We start from the raw sequence: 20702 nt of genomic DNA on the forward strand, positions 1-20702 counted from the left end.
TTAATTAATTTTGTTTCTTGGTGTCAAAGCCAATGGTAGTCCACCTATGATGTGCTGCACGATATCTGAAGTCGGGTCGATCCGAGGTTTGGAAACAGAAGAACGAGAAGGTGAGAGCGTAAAATTTCTAATAATAGTGGACACACCTGCCAGTGATTGCATAATCCCCATGCGTTCGCCTGAAACATAAAATATAAAAAATGTTAAGTATACTTTACATTTTGAATTAAAACAAATTATAATAATCAATGTGCCACGGATGGTATTTTAAAAGTAATAAATACAACAATAATACATATATATATTTTATAGTTTATGTGAAATTCTCACCAATACAGGACCTAGGTCCACCTCCAAAGGGCATAAACGTGCACTTTTTGATTAATTCAGTGTTAGCTGGATGAAACCTCTCCGGTCTGAACTCCTCAGGGTCATCGAAGAACTTTTTGTCAGAACCCAAGCCTTCTATGGAGATGATCACATACGTGTCCTTATCCACAGCTACGCTCGTACCTGGAAACGTGTATTTGGAAACACATTTCCTTTGTAAAAATCCAGGAGATGGAAACAAACGCATACTTTCTCTGGAATTAATAAATATTAGCAGTTTAGGTCAAAGCTAAAACTCAAATCATTATTAACCATCCCTATATTTGAGATATTTTTTTTAAAATGATGGACTGCATTATTCAAAATATTACATAAACAAAAATAAGATCACCATTTGTAGATGTTCTTCCAGTGGACAGCGAATCCACAACCTGTCGTGCTTACATTCGCACGCTTGTTCCACTTCGTCATGAGTAAAGTAAACACATTATCCCTAACCCACTAGCTAGAAAGAACGGAGTGCCAAACACTACGGTTTCTACATACCTCTTTCGCCATCAACCTCTACATATATGCCCTACGGAGAGTCCTCGTGATTTTATCTTCTATACTGTGTATTTTCAAACATCAAACGAAGCCTTCCACTGCATTTCTTATCGTTCAATTTTATAAACTTTTTTCCATTCATAAATCCATCAAACCTTAATAAACCTTTTTTGTCATACTTTCATGAGTCATCATTCGTTCGACTCGTGTATACTCAGTGTGCAAAAAATAAATTTAACAAAAAACACGAATGTGCATAATATAAAAAAAAGTTAGTTATTTTGTTGCTATATTGTCTATTTTCTCCAAGTATAAGGAATACCTAAAAATAAAAATAATACTTACTGAAAGGCCATTTCCAAATATTTCATTTCCTTAATAGCGTCGAAACACAATTTTTGATCATACTTCTTCAAGACTTCATCAACTTCCTTTTGGCACCGCTCTTGGACTTCAGGGTAGTATGCTAGCTTGTGGAGAAGAAAACTACTTGCTGAAGAAGATGTGTCAAATCCAGCAGCGTAAAACAGAAATACATGAGCAGCAATCATTTGATCATCTAGTTCCAATTCAATCGTTTTAGGAGATCCGTCAGGATTCTTCTTTTCTATAGACTCTCCGATTATGTTACCCTTTTGCTTTAACTCCATCATCAAATCAATAAAGTCTTTTCTTCCTGATGGCACATGATTTCTAAGTGACATAATTTGTGTGACAAAAGAAAATATTTTCGTTTCTACATCAGGAGCTACGAAATGGAGATATTTAAAAACTTCTGGAAGAATTATTTTAAAAAATGTCACTATACGATCTCTCCTGTTGCCAGCAACAATACGTTTACCAAGTTTGCGAAAATCTGAATTCTTGTCATCTAAAGCAGCTGAATCAATACCAAAGCCACAGACACCAATAACATCGGTCGTATATCTTGCCAATAGTTCTCGAACATCCACCTCCTCGTTTGATTCAGCTAAATTGTAAGCAAGTTGTTCTAATTTCTTTGTTCTTTCCACTATTAATGGAAACATTGCTTTCAATTTACCACTGGAGAAAATTGTCGTCAACTTTTGCCTCATTAATTTCCAAACATCTCCATCAGCTGAGAATATATTTTTTAATAAAGGTTCAGTATCACTTTCATCGGGATTTAATCCCCGTTTATGAAAATAACGAAAATCATTGATAAGGACATGTTTTATCAATTCAGGGTCTCGTATAAGTATAGCTGGGTTACGACCATCATAAAACCCTACGAATTTTTCATCTGAATATTTCCTATAGAGAGCGGCAAATCGTTCCGAAAGACTGACTTTATCAATGAATACCTTTAGATTGCCCCCGAAAAAGGCTATAGGCTTTTCAAATTTGATTCCTTTTTTTGACCAATAGTTGTAATTCTTGGTTCCATAATAGTATAATACTACAAGGCAGACACAAATCAAGATAAGGATCATTTTAAATGTACTTAGTTGATTTTTATAAGTAACTAATATGAGAACGTCTCGTCTAAATGTGCACCAGAAACTTATCATTTATTCGTGTTGAAGCTATTGTTTATATACACAACATATCTTATTATAATCAAGGCGGGTTAATCGTTATCAACGAAAATATTTTGTTCATTTTAACATTTTAGATAAATGATTCTGAATATCATCTATCTAAAATATCAAAAGCGAAGAGTGTCACCACTTAACACGCAATGCCTCGAGAATATAGTGGAAAGTGGTAGTTGTGGTTGTTGGTGAAGTGTTTTGATAGAAACAGAGTGTCTTATCATTAGGTTCCCAGGTTCCCTCCGCCTTAACTGCTTTGTGCAGGATATAAGGTGAAGCTAAAAAAATCAAATGAAAATATTAAAAAAAATATTCCTCCAACTGAGAATCGAATTCACAACCGTTGCCGTGGGTGCTCACACACGCCTGTGCGGCTGCGCCACGATAGCTTCTAAATAAATATGAATATTCTAAATAAATACCATGATTTCGTATTAACGAAATATATCTTTATACTTCTGAATGTAAATATTATTTACGTAGTAAATACAATTTACAATATTTCCTACATCTAGCTATTGTAGACTGTAACACACACAATATGTATAGATAAATCTGAACATTTTTTTGATAAATATGGGCCAGTAATTCTAATACAGGCCGTCGTGGTGCATCATCACAGCATCCGATAGTAAGCACCATAATTGTGCGATGATGGATTCCACTCGGTAGAATGAATTATTTTCATTTCCTTGCTCTCAATAGTTTTTTAAAAATTGACCAGAAAATGAGAAGCGGACAAAGTAAGATAAAGCGCGTGAGGAACGAACTGTCTTAACACTAGGTTCCCTCTGCGGGATTTAGCGTAAAGCTAATAAAGACAGTGATACCAGCTTTGTAATTGCAGCAAAATCAAATGAGCAGCTTCATTTTATCGTCCTGGCAACCACAGTTTCTACGATAGAGCTAGTCATGATGATGTAGCTGTAAATGTATTCTGAACTAATACCTACAAATATTACTATGGGCCGCCGCGCGCCGGCGTGGCACAACTCCAGTGTCTGGAGACTAGCATGGAGTTGCTGCATGTGATGGTAGCGGGTTCAATGCCCAATCGGAGGAATGACTTATATTTAAATTATTTTTAATTCCTATTCTTATTCTGAACAAAGCAAGGCGCGGCGTGTAGTTCCGCCACGAGCTGTAAAATTATAGTTAGGTATAATATGGCAGTTCATTATTTTAATTTATTTTTAGTTCTTATAAAAACATTTCTTTATCTTATAAATAATTTGATATAAATATTGTTATATTTGTATGCATTGTCATGATTACTAATTAGAGATTTTAATTATAACATCAAACAGTAGATATGAAAATATGATAAAGTTTTATGGAGTAAGTAATGCTTAAATAATTTACAATTTGTGTACCGACGACCTTAAGAAGACAGCGGGAATCCGCTGGATTCAAAGGGCGCAGGACTGGACGGAGTGGCGAGAATTAGGGGAGGCCCATGTCCAGCAGTGGACGTTGAAAGGCTGATGGATGGATGCATATATGTGTATGAGGTCGACGAAGCGTAGAGGAACGAATGTGTGACTGCGTAAACACATTGGTTGCAGGTTTACGGTTCCCACTCGAGGGGATGAAAAATTGTATATTTTCATTTCCTGGCTTTGGTAAAGAAGCCCCCACTCAACGCGCACTGCCTTCAGAATTCAGCGATAAGTGGGCGACGAAAGTATCTTAAGTATCTTAATTGGAACGGAGTGTCTTGACACTAGGTTCCAAGGACTCCTTTTTCCGTACCAATTTCAGGTCGAAGTAAAGACAAACAAACTTAAGTTTGCGAATATTGTAATGATTTTTTTTTATGACATACATATAAATTTATATTTTCACGCATTATTTCCTTTATTTATAAGTTCTCTTGGTGCCAAATTTCCTGACTGTAGGTCCACGAGAAGTGCCCCATAGGTTTTAATTACGGCGAATTTCATATAAATCGTATCGTATCGCTCGTATCTTTTTATTGCATTGTATTTTTTCTGTGCTTCAAGCGACCATAGACCTATTTAGTACTAAATTCAGCTTGATACCTCCACGTGATGTCGCGATCAGCGGTCTTGACAGACAGACAACAAAGTCCTAAAACAAGATCCTATAAAGGTTCCAGGTTTTATAAAAGTTTCGGAGAGGAGGCCTCTTATGTGGGATCATATATCACTTCTATCTTCTACAGTTATACTCTGCAAGTCTGCACCACTACAGATGGTTTCATTCTATCTATATTAAAATAAGTATAAATAATTTCTAAAATGACGTATAATTTATAAACCGTAAATAAGATACAATCTTATTTGCAATCTAGCTATATAGGACATATTAAATGAAATGAAATGAAATCATGCCCAAGTTTGTTTTCTTTTTGATTCAATATCATACATGTAATTATTTATATGTATTTTTTGCTAGTCATAGGCTAATCCATTTTAACAATTATTCATATTTAAAATGATTACAAAAAAATACTTTTCATTGAAATTATTTTTAAGATATCATATTTCGTAATGTCATTGTGAATTGGAAATTTTGAAAAAAAATGTCCAAAATAACAATAAAACAAAAAAAACGATAAAGTATAACAAAATGTTTAATCAAAATAAAGCCAATACTTATATTATATTAAATTTATTTATTCATTAATATCTTGCGCCTCCAACTTGGGCAAGAGTCCTCTAATGCTGAGGTCGTAAACCACTTCCTCTATCTTCTTCACGTCATACTTCAACGCATCGAATCTTTTGCGTAAATGGTCATTTTTGAGATTTAATAATCTGAAACACATTTAAAAGTAAAAAAAATAGTTTTTAAATAAAGTTTTGGAATATTACAACTAAATGGGAACTTAGGGCATGTGGTTTTATAAGTTTGATGTTTTTGTGTATGTTTGCGTGGGTGTATGTGTTATGTATATCTGTGGCATCATTTCATCATCAGCTTCCAAATTGGACGACTTGATTATGATTTCATTTTTTTCTTTAAAAGGTGACTCACTCCAATGTTCTTTGCCATGATTCGAGAAAAAGATTATCAGCTGTTTTTGTTTTAGAAACGTTACACTCCTTCTGACGTAATCGGGTAAAAAGTATTTCACTCCAACGTTTGGAGAAACAAAATGAATAATGTAAATTGTTTTTAAAATAAGTGGAAATAATTATGTTTTCTTACCTAAATCCGGCACTCAGTTCCATAACAAATTTGGATATTTGCAGAGGCTTTTCATAATCACCTCGCGTTACCGAGTTGACCGCAAGACGGGACTAAACAAGGTTAAAAAATATTAATATAATTATTATATAATAGATTTTTTTAGCTTCACGCTATATCCCGCACATAGCAGGTTAGGCAGAGAAAACGTAATGTCAAGATAGTCCTTACTTCGCATTCCGTACGGATTCCAGAAAATTAACGAAACTCAACGCCGCGCTTTGTCTTGCCGTAGCATGCAAATGCAAATAATTAATTCCCTCAAATAAGGATGGAACCCAGAACCGTCCCGTAGTGGTCAGAGCGCTTGAACAGTTTTAAAAAAGAACATGTTTTGAACACGCTATTTTTAAACTTCTATATATGTTATTAAAAAATAATAAAATATAATTTATGTTTCTTACCAATTCTGAGCAGAGATTCAAAAGGCCAACGAGATAGTCATCGATGTCGAGATGAAAACCTTCCTTCTCCTCCACAGCGCTTACTGAAATTACGAAACAATTATTTAAAAAAATTTTTTTTTTTAACCTCACAACAAGATTGCTAACTTAAGTGGGTCAACTTTTATAAATTGTACTGTTGACCAACAATTATGAATTTGACACAGAACCCTCAGTGGGCGAATCCAACTCACACTAAACTGATTTATTTATTAAATAAAAATTATATGCACTTACTGCCTAAAATATCAGCTACAGTCTCATGTTGCGCCAATATTCCTTTTTCTAACCAAATTATGAGAGATATTAAGTAGCAATAGCGTTGAGTCATGTAACGCCAGTGGTCTTGATATCTGAAACAAAATTATTTAGTTGACTTTAGTAGTTTTTGTTTATCTTGGTCTCACTAATACAGAAATCAGGCGTATGTAATAAAAATATTTATTATTGTATTTTCATTGCATCATGGGATGTGTTAGATTAATTTACTTATATTTATTGGCATTAAAAAACTACTTTACAGGCTTCAAGGGCATAAACAAACGACAGTAAACACGACGGTTGTGGGTTTGATTCCCATTCAAAGAAATAAAACATTTAAAATTTTAATTTCCTCACTCACTAATAACGGATTGCATTCAAATTCAAATTCAAAATATTCTTTATTCAAATAAACTATAAAAGCACTTTTGAATCGTCGAATGTACATGTCAACATAAAGCTACCACCGGTTCGGAAGGCAGTACTGCTGAGAAGAGCCGGCAAGAAACTCAACAGTTGCTCTTTTCTAAGTCAATGGTATATTTTACTATTACATTAGCTGGCAGCTGTCCTGCCTGACATTCAATAGACATTAATTCCATACATGTTTATCCTCTAGATATCCTTGAACTGTGTAATAAACTTTACTTGTTAGAATTTTTTTTACAGATATTTTAAATTTTGGTAGTGGCAAACTAAGAATACACTGCGGAATTTTATTATATACACGTATACTCAGCCCCATAAAAGATTTATTAACTTTTTGGAGGCGAAAACTTGGAGTAACAATCTTATCTTTATTTCTCGTTCCTATCTTATGACTGTCGCTATTTTTTCTATGACAATGTATATTTTGTCGGACAAAGAGAATATTATAGTATATAAATTGGGATTACACCACTTAGCATGCAATGCCCCTAGAATTCAGAGAGAAGTGTCTTAATAACAGGTTCCCTCTGCATCACCGCTATGTGGAGGAAACATCGTGTAAAACAAATTCATCTCACATTCATTAATATCACTCTCCTTGCGAATATTTTTTTTTCTTCACCCAATATTTCACGCATAGCAGAAAAGGCAGTGTGAACTTTGAAACCTAACGCTAAGACACTCCATTCTCTGCTTTCCGCCCAAATTTAAGTCACAATTTAATAAGTGGCAGAACTCAAAGTCACACTTGGTTTACCACTGGCCTCAAACCATATGAATAAATAAAAAATATAATATATGATATACCATACTTATAATAATCAGTTGCGGGCACAGCTTGTTTGAGTCTGCCATATCCTTCTCGAGATTTTTCTAGCAACTCTCGAGCCTGCAGACATGCAGGGCCTACTGAAATAATAAACAAAAAAATTATTAAATAAGAAGGAACCCAGGGTTAAAAGACTTTATTTCCCACACATCATTCATTTTTGTGGCATTTTTGAGTTGCAGAAATGAATGAAATGACAATTCAAATATAATCACTCTTCCAAATGATGACTCTACAGAACAGGACAATGTCTACTGGATGGCTATTCGACTGTAAAAGCTATGGTTGTGGATAGACAACATGATATTCGCTCTGAGGATTTCATTATTTTGATTTTCTCACTCTATATTTTAGTCAGTTTTCATCAACAAAATTCTCGTTAATAATTTTAATCCGCAGGCATTCAATAAAATATTAAGAATTTTCTAAAATAAGAATAGTTTCTTGTTAATTAACAATATATGATTTAGAATAGTCAAAAAAACAAACTATTTATAGTATTTTATATTATATCTATATTTTTAAAATATTGAAAAATAATTCAGAAATATTAACTTACTGTCGGCCTCATTATGATGTATTACTTGAAGAACCGTCGTAATTCGACGAGATATTTGATCCACTTCTTTGCAAATATTGCGTATAACCTAAAAAATTGTATGTATTCAATAAAACCATATAAAGTACTTATTAATGATTGTTTCTAGAAGGTTTTACTATTAATTAATAATCCAATAAACCAGATTATCTTTAATTAAATAGTAAAAAATATAAAACTTGTTTAATAAATGTAACATGTTTAACAAACAAATTTTAACACAGTCAAATAGGTAAATTAATTGTATACTTCGCGTAATTCCTGCTCCTCGTCCAAACTTTTCTGGAAATTGCTGAAGATATCGTTAATAACTTGATTTACATTCATATTTCTCGTTTATATTATAAAATATAATCAAAACAAAACTATTTTGTTTATTTTTATGTGCACTCTTATTATTATTACTATTAGCAGTTCAATTTAGTGTTGCCAGAATCAAGAATACATAAACCACAAGTGAATACTTAAATAGTGATATCAGATAATAACATTAAGTATATATAATTCTCAAATTGCGTACGCGTCGTGGCGTAGCAGCACAATGAATTATTTTCATTTCGTCACTCAGGTAACTAAAACGTGAGTTTTAACGTCCTAACTCCTACCATTTAAAACGCAACGTCCCGAAATATGGGCGAAAAATGATTAACAAATTTCCTTGATACTAGTTTTCCTCGATCTACCGAGCTGTATGCGGGATAGAGCGTGAAACTAAAAGCACACAATACTTATTAACTTTTACCTGGGACTTCGCCTGGGTTGATATCCATAAATAATAGTCAATAATCCCTAATATTCGACGGTGTGCTTTTTCTCTTTTTCCATCAACGATTCTTATCGCCTGCAAATGTTTTGGAGCTTGTTTCGCTCTAATGGCTTCCTGCAGTTCAGCTTGTTTTCTTAAACGATTTTTACACTGAAACAGAATTTCTGATGCTGTTAACGTATCTTGGCTGTTATCTTGGGATTCTAGCCTTTCTTGTTTCGTTGAACTTGATTCACCAGCTCTCAAGGCAGATTGACGTGTGGCTTGTTTGTGTCTTCTTAATTCTGCCTGCACATAGGATTCTTTTGACCGAGCAATTCTCGCCTTCCGTGCCCGTTTAGAATCCCTAGCCAAGTTAGATTTACGCTTACGAGGCATTTATAAATAAAATAAATTACTAAAAACTAAATAAGTAACTGTTGATAGTTGATACTGTTTCTACTAAATGAATAGTGAGCAGAATACCGGTTCTCCGGCGAAAGGTTTTCTAATGGGAACGAGCCGTTAGTTTACGCGTGAAGACGAAACAAACTCACAAACTCACTTTCCCATTTTTATTATAAGTATAGATGAATCAATAAAATGTTGTTCTTTTTTCCTTAATAAATTAAAAAAATATCAAGGGACAAAGAAAAAGATAGCAGGCATTATTAAAAATATTTTTCCAGAAAATAATATAAATGTATGAAAATTCATCTACTTAGTATTTATTTTTTTACACCTTCATCGCATCTGCTAAAAGTACTGAACGTAATTGATTGCAGATAAAACTGAGAAAAAAAAAAGTATTTTTTTTTCTTAAGACCATTCTAGGTTCCCCCCGTCTACTCTGATATATGGGGAATACAGCGTGAAGCTGAAAAAATATATATTAATTAGTAAATTTAAATTAACCCCTAGCTTTCTCGACCTTACGCCAAATGTTTTTTGGTATAATTTTGCAAGTTTTCTGCTTTTATTATTTGTTATTAATAATTTTGAAGTGGGCATAGCTCTCCCTTTCCTATGTCCATGCTGCCCACCCTGATATTCAACCAGAATTTTTTACCATTAAAATATTACTAACGATAAATATTATTTCTTGTCTTTTCCAAATAATATAACTATCAAAAAATTTCATATAATATCAATCATTTTAAGCAAATCATAAAAATTTGTATATTGAAAATACTTTGCTACTCTGTACTTTAAGTGTTTTGGCAATTCATAATATGTTTATCACACTTAAAAAGCTAAGCAGTGGATATAATAATATATTGAATGAAAGCTGTGGAAGAGCAAGAACATGGAATTAATTTTTCTTTTCAGGAAATTTTTTTGGTGTAACTAGTTGTTACTTTTATTTTAAAATTTAAGTAACTGCATTAATTAAAGGACTATTTACAAACTTTGATTGCATTCAAAAAAGTGAAGTTCAAAAGTGCAAGTATGTCATTATTGCATCAATAAAGTGATAGTTTTTTAGCTTTACACTATATTCCACATTTAGCAAGGTAGGCAGGCACCTGCAACCTAGAGAACCTAGTGTTAAATAGTTCATTTTCTCAAGTGACAATCAAACCCACATCCTTTTACATTCACATAGGTACACTTAGGTCCTTGCACCACAAGTCACCTCATGATATGTTGTAGCAGTTGTAATATAATGGAAACAAGAAAAACATTCCTAACATTTTATTTATCAATCACAGCACAATTTTATTAATATGCATTAACCAGGAGGCCAATGCATTTGACGGCCACCTAGAATATGTATATGCAGATGGTAGACACTTTGAGCCCCATTTTTACCATCATTTATAACCAGACGAAAACCAGATTTGTCTAAGCCTTGTTGAGCAGCTACTTTACGAGCAACTATAAGCAAATGTCCTGAAAATTAAAAAAAGAATATTAAGACTTTTATATCTTTTATGATACTATTTAAAAAAAAAACCCTTTTTAATATAAAATGCATATTGTGCTATTTCAAAATACTTAAATTAAAAAAAAAATCACAGATACAATTTAAAACATAAACCATTGTGTGCTGTATAACAAAAATAAATATGCCATTATATTATATACATATTTATATAGAATTTAAATTTAAATACTATAAGAAAAATTATAATAATTTAATGTAAATAGTTACATTTTCCTTGTCCTATTACAAAAAATGCCAATATGAGACATGAAATATTATGAGTAATACTAATATTTTTATGAAATGAGAAAAAAGTGTACAATATAGTGTAACAATTTCAAATAAAAGCTGTTTAAAATAAAAATAATTAGTTTCTCTAAAATATTCTTGTACCTAAAAGTTGTTCATCTGCATCTTCAGCCTTGGAAAGTTGGGAAATTGGCTTTCGAGGAATGACCAGAATATGAGTTGGTGCCTGAGGGTTCACATCATTGAAAGCTACACACTGCAAACAATCACAAAATAAATATTTCATTAAATACTTTGTAATACCTTCAATTTATAATTTTTCTTACAATATCAACATAATCGAAATATTATTTCGTTTGCTAACTATTTACTATATATATAAATCATTAAGATATTATCTAATTTATTTTTTAAAAAAAAATATAGTTATTTATAGAATGCTATTGGTTAGAACAGCTGATTTCTGAAGTTACCAGCCGGTAAATATAATATATATATATAAAGGTTAAAACATATATCCAATAATACCTGGTCGTCTTCATAAACAAATTTTGCAGGAATTTCCTTCCTTAATATCTTTGCAAATATAGTATCGCCTCCCTGAGAAGCAGATTGCGCGAGTTCCACTTCGCCGCCCGCCATGTTTTTCAATATGTCAAACGATTTATTAATTTATTTCTTGAAACAATAAAGATGCCTACACACGCCTCAACTGCGCGAAATAACGTAATTCCAAAAGGAGCGAAAATGATATTGCTATGTTCATTACAATATCTAGAAAAAATACTGTGTATCGTATACGTATAAAAAAGACATTTTTACTTCTAAGCTGTCACAAAAAAAATCGATTAATATTGAAAATACATAGCAATGCAAATTTAACAAGTATTTTTAACTTCGGGCAAAAACAAAGGGATGTCATCAATTTTATGTTCATCTGCATCGGTTCATCTGTTAAGCTTCGTTGAAGAACCTTTCTGATTTAGTTAATTTTATTTGAAAGGTGATATAATCGAAAGTGTTCTTAGCCATAATTTAAAAAATTATATTCAAATCTTTGAAAATTTTACTTGTTTTATATGTATAGAATTATAGATAATAATTGTCATCAAATATATTTGCATGGAATTTATGATTCTTGTTACACTATTTACATTTGCAAAACAAACAATAAATTAAATTATTTACAATAAAAACTTTTCACCTTTTTTAAGTTTAGGATATTAAACATATACTTAAATACCATTTATAATCGACTAATAAGACCATTAGGCCGCGTATTATGATGACAATTTGCATAAATATGCAAGCATTTAAATTTTGATGTTTTCATGTCTTCATCTACAATGATATTAAAAGAATTTCTCAATCCTTTATCGGTGGCAACTTTCCTGGCCACTTTTAACAGATGACCTAAAATAAATTATTTAATTTTTATTTCTTATAATTTATATGATTCAATATTTGTTTTGCGTATTATATTTTAAAGTATATAGTGTATTAATTCAAATGGGTAAGGAATGTTTACCTAAAAGTTTTTTATCATCGCCACTTGGATCACAAAAATATGGAATACGTTTCTTTGGGACGACAAGAAAATGAATGGGAGCTCGAGGCGAAAACTTTTCATCATACACCACACACTGCAAGACATAATCTGATTGTAATATAGGAACAGACAAAAAATTTAGACATTAATATTTTATATCTGTAGATCTGTCTACCCTGCTATGTGCGGATACAGCGTGAAACTGAAAAAAAAATAATAAAATAAATAATCGTATCTTCTTATGTATTATGTTAATTATTATTTGATAGTTTGACATTTCTTTTTCCTTCATATAAGGATTTTGAATATTTACTTATATTTATTACAAAAAAAAATATAATATAATTTATTATTGCTACTTGAACCTATAAACCCATTGATAAATATGTAACCAATGTATAAACGGCAACCAATGTATAAATCAAATGATCTAACTTTTAAATGCTAAAAATTTTACAATACACTAAACTAACAAAATAATACTTTCGTAAAATTACTACTTACTTGGTAATCTTCATAAATTAAAGCTGGAATACTGTTCGATGCTACAGTTAACATTTTGTTTGACAATTACGACTCCTTCAATTTTCAAGGCAAAGATCATTCAGTAATTGATTACTCGGTAAGCTACTTAACACTTCTCCTTTTTTACTTTATTTGGAGATAGATGCAAGATTTTACACTTTGTATTTTCTTGTCAAATTGATAGTAGATCACTATCAGAGAAGTTATATCTTGGTTACAGTAGTAGGTTATGTTTCGATAACAATATAAACAAATTAAGTAGGTAGTAGGTTGTAGTTTGAAAATTTTTTTTTGTTAATGCTACAATTTTCATTGAAGCCTATTTGCCTTATGTTTTTATTTGCAAGAATTTGGCAAATCTTTTCAATTTCCATTGCTCTGATTTTTATTTATTCTGAATAAACTGTTTACTGTATGTGATCAATACTTAGTATAACATGCTGCAATTCAACTCAATTTGCTTTTGTGGTCCTAATATTAAATTCAAAAAGGAATAGTCTAAAGGTGTGGCTGGATATGATGCAGGGGCAAAAGATTGTAACTGTAAACACAACAGGTTGCAGATTAGATCATCATCGGGTGACCCGACGCTCTTTTGCCTTGTCCTTTTTCCATAAAAAAAAATAGATATACACTCAAGGAAAACAATATATTTAATATTTTCATTCTCACTGTGGTAACAAAATATTTCACTGAGTGGGAATCAAACCCCATAACCCTCACATTTACAGCCAGATGCTGTATTGCTGTGCCACAAGAACATTGTTACAGTATTATTTATCACGATAATGGAAATTAAAAGGAGAAATTTAATAAAGGCAGCTTTCTATTAACAATTTATTACACTACTAATAAAATCATTTAAATAGCTATGATCTCAGCAATAAATGATATCAATTAAAATGTTTAATAGAAGAAAATATATTTAAAAAATGGCGGCTTTTCTTTTCAACTATTGCTTCATTTTGGATTTTAGTACATACATTTACTATAAACATTGGCCCATTAAACAAATTATTTTGATCTCAATGTGTATATCAATTAAAAATTATTATTTTCAAAAAACTTTCACAAAACCAATTGTACAAAATTATTTAAATTAAATTATATATATAAAAAATAAAAAATGAGGGTAAATAAATATAAAATATACAAAACTAAAAAAAAAGATTTAGAACTTTAATTTCTTGAGTGCTCCACTGAAACTATAGATTTGGAAACTCGAGTTTTGAGAAAAATGGTCTTGACAGGCAAACAAATGAAAAAAGCTATCTTGTAAGAGTAACATTTCTTTAGAATAGATAGGTTGCTTATAGAATCATTTTCTTGTTTGTCACAACATAAGAAATGTGAAAATTTGTGAGGATAAATGTTTCTTGCCAGGTCATATTATAGATAGCAATGTATTATTATATAGGGCCAATGTATCAAGTGAAATACATTTATTCGGTTATCCAGTACAGTCTGGAGCCGAACCTCGCTGGTTTCTTCTCAAAATCTTCTGGCAGCTCAGGAGTTGCGTCTGGGTAGGTAGCCTTCTCTTCAACTGGTGGTTTAGGCCTGGAAGTGCAACATATTTTGTAGAAAAATCTTTTATGAATGATATTGGTGATTATTTTAATGTGAAAGTAATTACATTTACATTCCTTCTCTCACTGTCACTGATCACTGTCTTTCGTCAATCATGTTCAAACAAACAAACTTCTGCTTATAATATTAGTATAGGTATATAATTACCTCTTGGTATCATGTACACGGGCCTCGCAGAAGTATCCGAATGGAGGACGCTCCAGGTTCAAATTCTCTAACATGCACTTATCCAACACACCTTGTGTTTTGCGGCAGCTGAAACATTTGTATAAAATGAGCATAAAATGTATTTTGAACACAAAAAAAATAGCATATAAACAATTTTTTTATTAAAAGATGTATTTGCAATCAGTTCTTTATTTTTAGCAAATGTGTTTTATGCTGCTGGCATAAAAACCAATAAAAAAATAAAATAATACATTGACAACTGCTGAAGTTAAAATCGGCAGCATGTAGTACTTCCTTTACAGAATTTTGTGTCTTTTTTAGAAAAGATTTTGATAAAACTTCCCAAAAAATATACTACATTTAAATCGAAAAGCATTATCTCAATATAAATATTACTTTTTGAGATATTTGTGGACAAACATACAAATATACATACAATCACAAAACTTAACACTGCTGGTGTTAAATTTTGTAAGTGCAGTATCTTGAAAGCCTAAATAGATCATTTTTCCCATACACATATATCTAAACCAGGAAGTGGCCATAATATACTTTATACAGTTTCTGGTAACGAGGTAAAGCGCGGGGTTGAGTTCCGCCACTTAACATGCATATAAAATACTCTCTGGAAAGTGAGGAACGGAAATGTCTTGTATGTGCAGGATAGGCTGTATGAAGCTAAAAAAAAATCACATAATTCAACAATAATAACATAAAAAGCTTACTGTTGCAAACCAAAATCTCCCGAGCTCTTGTCAATGCAATGAGCATATTGGTTGAACTCGGCGAGACATGCCTTCTTTACTTTACGGAAGAAATCTAAAGTGCAGGCGGTGACTACTTTACCCTCGTTAATACACTTGCGCGGATCATTCTCCTCTACCCGACATAGCATGAATTCCTGGAAAAATATCAAATTGGCTTTATTTTACCCTAGGTTTACGACCAAGATAAAAATGAATGAATTTAAAATCATTGAAATTTTATGCAGGATAACTATTATTTTTTTCAGGTTCACAATGTTTCCTCGAATATAACAGGGTAGGCAGAGGGAAAATAATGTTAACTCGATGCAATGCAGATGTAACAATAATAGTTTGGTAGTAATGGCCACCTTAAGGCCATAAGTTTTCTGAACCTATCATATTGAAAAACAAATATTAAAAGTGAAAAAAAATCCTAATTAAATCAGTGTAGCCATCTACAAGTATATTCAGGACAGCTACATCTCCCTGTCTATACTGTTAATTTGAAAAGAAACACAGTTTGTTCCTAGGCTCCCAGTAGAAGTAGTATGTTAGTTTTTTTTTAAATAATTTCTACACCTTTTATAATACATTTCTATACTCTGTATTTAATAAATATTATGTGATATTTACAACAAAATATGTTAATTGTTAAATGTTAATTGGAAGATTTACCCGAAATCAACGGGAACAAAAAGGACACCGCGAAGGCGTACTAGAGCACAGCAGAGGCAACATAACACTACCTGACCTAAAAATAGCCAGAAGCCCAAAGGAACATGCTATAAATGCGTTCATCGAGTTCTTAGCCACATTAAAGGCAACCCGCGAGGTAAACACCAATATCTGTAAAAAGATCCTTCAGACTTTCCAGAGAGGGAACTTCAAACTCCTGGAAGTAGAACTCGATGAAGCCAAAGCCGCCATCTATGACAACGTCAGCTCCCGTGTCATTCACGGAAGCATGACGGGACAGTACATGGCGGCCTATAGCAGCACCAAGGGCTTTATAGGCCTGGTCGAAAGTGAAAGAGTAGACGATCCCCCCAAATTCCTTACATCAGAGAGCGACCAAGTGGTAGTAGTGGCCGAATGCACGAGGGTGATGCTGGACGATAGGATACTCGGAATGGCAAACGCCATTTCAAGCGATCCTGAGCCGGGCGCAGCCTTCGTGAATTGGGAGCTACCAAAACTTTCCTGGGTAAATGGGGTTCCGGGGTGTGGTAAGACAACTCACATTATCAAGCACTTCGATGAGGACACGGAAGTAGTAGCGACAACCACAGTAGAGGCCGCGAAAGATCTAAGAGAGAAGCTGGCGCACCGCCTTGGCACGAAAGCGACAAAGAGAGTGCGAACAATGGCCTCGATCTTAGTCAATGGTTTTCATGAGGGAATAGCTATAAACCGGCTAACGGTGGACGAAGCCCTCATGAACCACTTCGGGGCCATTGTTATGGCGGCCAGACTGTCAGGAGCGAACGAGGTCACACTCATCGGAGATATCAATCAGCTGCCTTACATCGACAGACAAAATCTATTCGAATTAAGGTACTGTAGGCCTAGCTTGACAACCAACATCACATGCGAGTTGCCTTGCACACATCGGAGCCCAATGGACGTCGCCTACGCCCTCGCCGGAGTATATAACAGCATTTACTCCGCAAGCCCCATTGTCCACTCCCTAAAGGTTCTCGGATATACCGACGCGCGAATACCACACTGTAACGACGGCACCCTATATCTGGTCCACACGCAGGAGGAGAAGAGGCAGCTGAAAGACCAGGGATATGGAGCTGGAGCAGGTTCGCGAGTCATGACTATCCATGAGGCTCAGGGGCAGACCTTCGCAGACGTCGTCATCGTCCGAACCGGACGCGCACGGATCCGAGTACATGAGAGCGTCTCTCACGCAGTCGTCGCAGTGACGAGACACACCAACACCTGTGTCTATTACTCTGACGATGGCGGTGACGCAATAGGCAACTTCATCAGCCGAGCGGTGGGCGCTTCATTTACGGAGGTGGTGGAGGCGAACCTAAAAGGGGCAATGTCACAAAGAGACGATAGGGTGATAGAGGCACTGATCCAAAAACTTAAGGAAGGCGTTCTGCATAAGCCAGGCCAAATCTAAAATTCCACACCTATATACATAATAATTATACAAAAGACTATAATAATTATACAAAAGACTCTAATAATTATAATTTTTATTCTAATAATTTCTCTAATAATTATAATATATATTTTTAAAATTAAAAAAAAAAAAAAAAAAAAAAAAAAAAAATTCGGTAGGGGTCTCATCCAACCCCTCTAGTATAAGCTCTAGATATAAGTACAGTTTAAATTGTCCCAAAATTAAGTACGCCACATTAAAAAAAAAACTTTCTTAAAATAAAAAAAGGCACGGGCAACTATGAGCCCGTGGATGTAGTTTTTTAAAATAAAAAAAAAAAAAAATTGGAAGATTTAGAAAATGTTTTGAGTTATAAAGACAATAATAATTATTAAATATAATTTAATTAAGTGAGTAAACTAAAAATTAAATATATGGTTTTAAAAATGAAGTTTTTGATTAATGAAAATGAATATTCCTACACTTTACAACAGTAAATGCACCAAAAACATAAATATATAAAAATATTGAATACTACTGTAATTACAGAAGGATATTCTTGATGTATAACTACTCTATAAATTATATGAAAATATGGGAATAGTAAGGTATAAAATTATGATGTGTATCTAATATAAGTCAAATCAAAACATAACCTACTTGTAATCTGATTATGCAATCATTATAAATATGAGAACCAAAGCTAAAATTAACAACAAGTATTATAATTAAATGCAAAATTTATATATTTAACTTACATTATTGGCTTGTTCACAATATTTTCCTAAATGAAAGGAACCAGCTCTCAAAGTCGCTGTTGATAAATTGACTTCTTCAACAGTCAATTCAGATTCCTCAGGTAAGATGACATCGGCGGTCAACACCATTTTATTTTTATTATAATTTCACTAATAATTTAGATGTTCAAACGAATTAATAATAAAATATAATTCTTTCACAAATCCGTGGAAAAATTAGTGTGACAAATAAATAAAGAATGGTATGAAAATATTTTTAGAAAGAGATAGCTTTATGTTATTACGAAGAGAAAAAAAGAGACAGCAAATAAAATGAAGCTTCTGGCATTTTGTCGTTTAATACTGTCTAATTTGACATTGACAATTTTCATTTGTGATAAGTTCCCTTATACGGAATATATCTTGTCGAAGAAAGGTTCTTTTCAATAAAAATAAAATTTAATACATGCATGTTTTATTATCAAACAAAAATCATAAAATGACTAGAAGAAACCATTAAAACGAATATAGGTCCATTTTCCTTTGGGGCAGTTAATTCTGAAGTTGTGTTTAAGTTATCGACTTCCAAAATTCTCTTCCTGATCTTGGTTTAATTTTGAAAGATCACCATCTGAAAATAAAAATACATATATTTTATAACATTTTTCTATTATATAAAATTAATTTAAGAACTATTTGTTTTTCTGCTGTTTCACTTACCGTTGTAGAATTCAAAGTTGTCAGCTTGATATAATTTTGGAATATCGAATTGGTTTCCCTAGAAAAAAAGACCATATATTTATTATTTATGCAGTAAATTTTATTTAGTTGGATAATGCCTGTAAACGCAATGTCTATAAGTTCAATTTGCTCTTATGAATACTTACGGTTTTAATTTAACTTCTTTCAGAGTACTGTGACTATGAGTAATGAAAAAAAAACTAAAAAGTGAAATTGAAAAAAAAAAGTTTTAAATACTAAGATATTTAGTTATAGTACAAAAAACTTACAGAGTTATAATTTCTTCGTCCCATTCTAGGAATATTTTTACTTGGAATAGTTTTTATAACATATCCCATCATATTTTGATCGAATGGCCCTTCTGCTTCACTGCTTCTTCCAACTCTCGGAACATTGTTAGGTTTTATAAACGAACTTTGCACTTCAACTATTAAGTACACTAGGCAGAATGCAGCTATAGTATATGCCAATTTAGATGCCATTTTAGAATGAAATAAATGACAAGATTTGCGCGAAATTTCAAGTCACAATTGTACGTAAAGTTGTAGCGAGTTTAAGTGTGATATTATTCTAGTTTCTGGTTGTTATATACTACATTTTATCTACAAGATCGTCATTTAAATGATCATGAGTCCCGTATATACTATTCCAGAATACTAATTTCTGATAACTATCTGTATACGGGTAGATGCGATTAAATTCTCTGATAGGCTTTTTTATTAACCGACAACGGCAAAAGGAGAGGAAGGTTATGATTTGAAGAGTTTATTAATCGGAACCTAATTTACCGGTCAACTCAATCAAATTTCGATTACTATCGCCTCTGACACCACGAAAACCTAAGTAGGTACACTTAGATTTATATAGTGTCTATTTTGTTTTCCAATTAATGCGACAAGTCCGTCCGAAATGTGCAACTTTAATTTGTATCGTTACAATAATTCCTAACTGTCTGATAAAAAAAGATACCGACCAAGATTGCAATACCATTAAATTTCGTTGATCCTAGATAAAATATTGACTAAGATATAGTATGAATGCAGTTATTAGGTAGGTATTTAATTTTCCCATAATAACATTTTTTATATATATATTTGTGTTCTTTATTATGTTTTTTTTTCATTGTTTATAATAATAACATTTTAAATAAGAAATATCATTTAAAAAAAATAAGATAAAACCGTAACTCTCACGCGCCACTATTATTATAGATATTTGTCTCTAATAAAAAAAAAACTCAATTAATAATTCAACTTTATATGGATTCTACGATTGTAAATATGTTCAGCCATTTGATGATAACCAACTCTTTTCTAGTTGCTTGTTTTTTAAAAGCTTTCTCTATTCCACTTTAGGTGACATCGGCGAAGTAAAGTATGTTCAACTGACACTGCTTAGAGC

General features: G+C 32.4%; 6 protein-coding genes across 6 annotated transcripts; all 6 read right to left on the reverse strand.

Annotated features, from left to right (window-relative positions):
• On the reverse strand, positions 1-2387 carry LOC146537198 (cytochrome P450 6B2-like). Its single transcript, XM_085188561.1, has 3 exons — positions 1222-2387; positions 331-584; positions 1-179 (listed from the first exon to the last, which is right to left on the reverse strand). The coding sequence occupies exons 1-3, from the start codon at positions 2328-2330 to the stop codon at positions 1-3; spliced, it is 1542 nt and encodes a 513-aa protein (XP_085044687.1). The 5' UTR covers positions 2331-2387.
• Positions 2388-5010: 2623 nt separating this feature from the next.
• On the reverse strand, positions 5011-8644 carry trsn (translin). The gene is made up of 7 exons (XM_085188572.1): positions 8455-8644; positions 8167-8254; positions 7591-7687; positions 6326-6441; positions 6050-6132; positions 5607-5698; positions 5011-5212 (listed from the first exon to the last, which is right to left on the reverse strand). The coding sequence occupies exons 1-7, from the start codon at positions 8530-8532 to the stop codon at positions 5071-5073; spliced, it is 696 nt and encodes a 231-aa protein (XP_085044698.1). The 5' UTR covers positions 8533-8644; the 3' UTR covers positions 5011-5070.
• Positions 8645-10630: 1986 nt separating this feature from the next.
• HINT1 (histidine triad nucleotide binding protein 1) lies at positions 10631-11817 on the reverse strand. Its single transcript, XM_085188582.1, has 3 exons — positions 11655-11817; positions 11271-11382; positions 10631-10843 (listed from the first exon to the last, which is right to left on the reverse strand). The coding sequence occupies exons 1-3, from the start codon at positions 11766-11768 to the stop codon at positions 10683-10685; spliced, it is 387 nt and encodes a 128-aa protein (XP_085044708.1). The 5' UTR covers positions 11769-11817; the 3' UTR covers positions 10631-10682.
• Positions 11818-11953: 136 nt separating this feature from the next.
• On the reverse strand, positions 11954-13887 carry LOC146537201 (adenosine 5'-monophosphoramidase HINT2-like). The gene is made up of 3 exons (XM_085188583.1): positions 13180-13887; positions 12655-12769; positions 11954-12539 (listed from the first exon to the last, which is right to left on the reverse strand). The coding sequence occupies exons 1-3, from the start codon at positions 13231-13233 to the stop codon at positions 12373-12375; spliced, it is 336 nt and encodes a 111-aa protein (XP_085044709.1). The 5' UTR covers positions 13234-13887; the 3' UTR covers positions 11954-12372.
• A 136-nt stretch (positions 13888-14023) lies between these two features.
• ND-19 (NADH dehydrogenase [ubiquinone] 1 alpha subcomplex subunit 8) lies at positions 14024-18822 on the reverse strand. Its single transcript, XM_085188578.1, has 4 exons — positions 18582-18822; positions 15684-15859; positions 14938-15045; positions 14024-14760 (listed from the first exon to the last, which is right to left on the reverse strand). The coding sequence occupies exons 1-4, from the start codon at positions 18708-18710 to the stop codon at positions 14643-14645; spliced, it is 531 nt and encodes a 176-aa protein (XP_085044704.1). The 5' UTR covers positions 18711-18822; the 3' UTR covers positions 14024-14642.
• A 133-nt stretch (positions 18823-18955) lies between these two features.
• On the reverse strand, positions 18956-20360 carry LOC146537203 (uncharacterized). Its single transcript, XM_085188584.1, has 3 exons — positions 19571-20360; positions 19281-19338; positions 18956-19191 (listed from the first exon to the last, which is right to left on the reverse strand). Exons 1-3 carry the CDS (start codon positions 19781-19783, stop codon positions 19136-19138), a joined length of 327 nt encoding a protein of 108 aa, XP_085044710.1. The 5' UTR covers positions 19784-20360; the 3' UTR covers positions 18956-19135.
• Positions 20361-20702: the final 342 nt, after the last annotated feature.

The sequence above is a fragment of the Heliconius melpomene genome, chromosome 7, assembly GCF_056956725.1.
Source record: "Heliconius melpomene rosina isolate 202511_hmr_F chromosome 7, ASM5695672v1, whole genome shotgun sequence".
Classification (NCBI taxonomy): domain Eukaryota; kingdom Metazoa; phylum Arthropoda; class Insecta; order Lepidoptera; family Nymphalidae; genus Heliconius; species Heliconius melpomene.

Excerpts from the sequence above, each read along its gene's own strand:
- LOC146537203 (XM_085188584.1), bottom strand. The coding sequence starts at position 19,783 with ATGGCATCTAAATTGGCATATACTATAGCTGCATTCTGCCTAGTGTAC. Across the intron at positions 19,339-19,570 it reads GACGAAGAAATTATAACTCT|GGAAACCAATTCGATATTCC; the intron begins GTAAGTTTTTTG and ends CTTTTTTTCTAG. Across the intron at positions 19,192-19,280 it reads CAACTTTGAATTCTACAACG|ATGGTGATCTTTCAAAATTA; the intron begins GTAAGTGAAACA and ends TTTTATTTTCAG.
- LOC146537198 (XM_085188561.1), bottom strand. The coding sequence starts at position 2,330 with ATGATCCTTATCTTGATTTGTGTCTGCCTTGTAGTATTATACTATTAT. Across the intron at positions 585-1,221 it reads TATTTGGAAATGGCCTTTCA|AGAAAGTATGCGTTTGTTTC; the intron begins GTAAGTATTATT and ends TATTAATTCCAG. Across the intron at positions 180-330 it reads TGGACCTAGGTCCTGTATTG|GCGAACGCATGGGGATTATG; the intron begins GTGAGAATTTCA and ends TTTATGTTTCAG.
- trsn (XM_085188572.1), bottom strand. The coding sequence starts at position 8,532 with ATGAATGTAAATCAAGTTATTAACGATATCTTCAGCAATTTCCAGAAA. Across the intron at positions 6,442-7,590 it reads CCCGCAACTGATTATTATAA|ATATCAAGACCACTGGCGTT; the intron begins GTATGGTATATC and ends ATTTTGTTTCAG. Across the intron at positions 5,699-6,049 it reads TGAATCTCTGCTCAGAATTG|TCCCGTCTTGCGGTCAACTC; the intron begins GTAAGAAACATA and ends AACCTTGTTTAG.
- HINT1 (XM_085188582.1), bottom strand. The coding sequence starts at position 11,768 with ATGGCGGGCGGCGAAGTGGAACTCGCGCAATCTGCTTCTCAGGGAGGC. Across the intron at positions 11,383-11,654 it reads TTGTTTATGAAGACGACCAG|TGTGTAGCTTTCAATGATGT; the intron begins GTATTATTGGAT and ends GATTGTTTGCAG. Across the intron at positions 10,844-11,270 it reads TGCAGATGAACAACTTTTAG|GACATTTGCTTATAGTTGCT; the intron begins GTACAAGAATAT and ends TTTAATTTTCAG.
- ND-19 (XM_085188578.1), bottom strand. The coding sequence starts at position 18,710 with ATGGTGTTGACCGCCGATGTCATCTTACCTGAGGAATCTGAATTGACT. Across the intron at positions 15,860-18,581 it reads ATTGTGAACAAGCCAATAAT|GAATTCATGCTATGTCGGGT; the intron begins GTAAGTTAAATA and ends ATATTTTTCCAG. Across the intron at positions 15,046-15,683 it reads GGAGATTTTGGTTTGCAACA|CTGCCGCAAAACACAAGGTG; the intron begins GTAAGCTTTTTA and ends CAAATGTTTCAG.
- LOC146537201 (XM_085188583.1), bottom strand. The coding sequence starts at position 13,233 with ATGTTAACTGTAGCATCGAACAGTATTCCAGCTTTAATTTATGAAGAT. Across the intron at positions 12,770-13,179 it reads TAATTTATGAAGATTACCAA|TGTGTGGTGTATGATGAAAA; the intron begins GTAAGTAGTAAT and ends TATGTCTTGCAG. Across the intron at positions 12,540-12,654 it reads CGATGATAAAAAACTTTTAG|GTCATCTGTTAAAAGTGGCC; the intron begins GTAAACATTCCT and ends AATTTATTTTAG.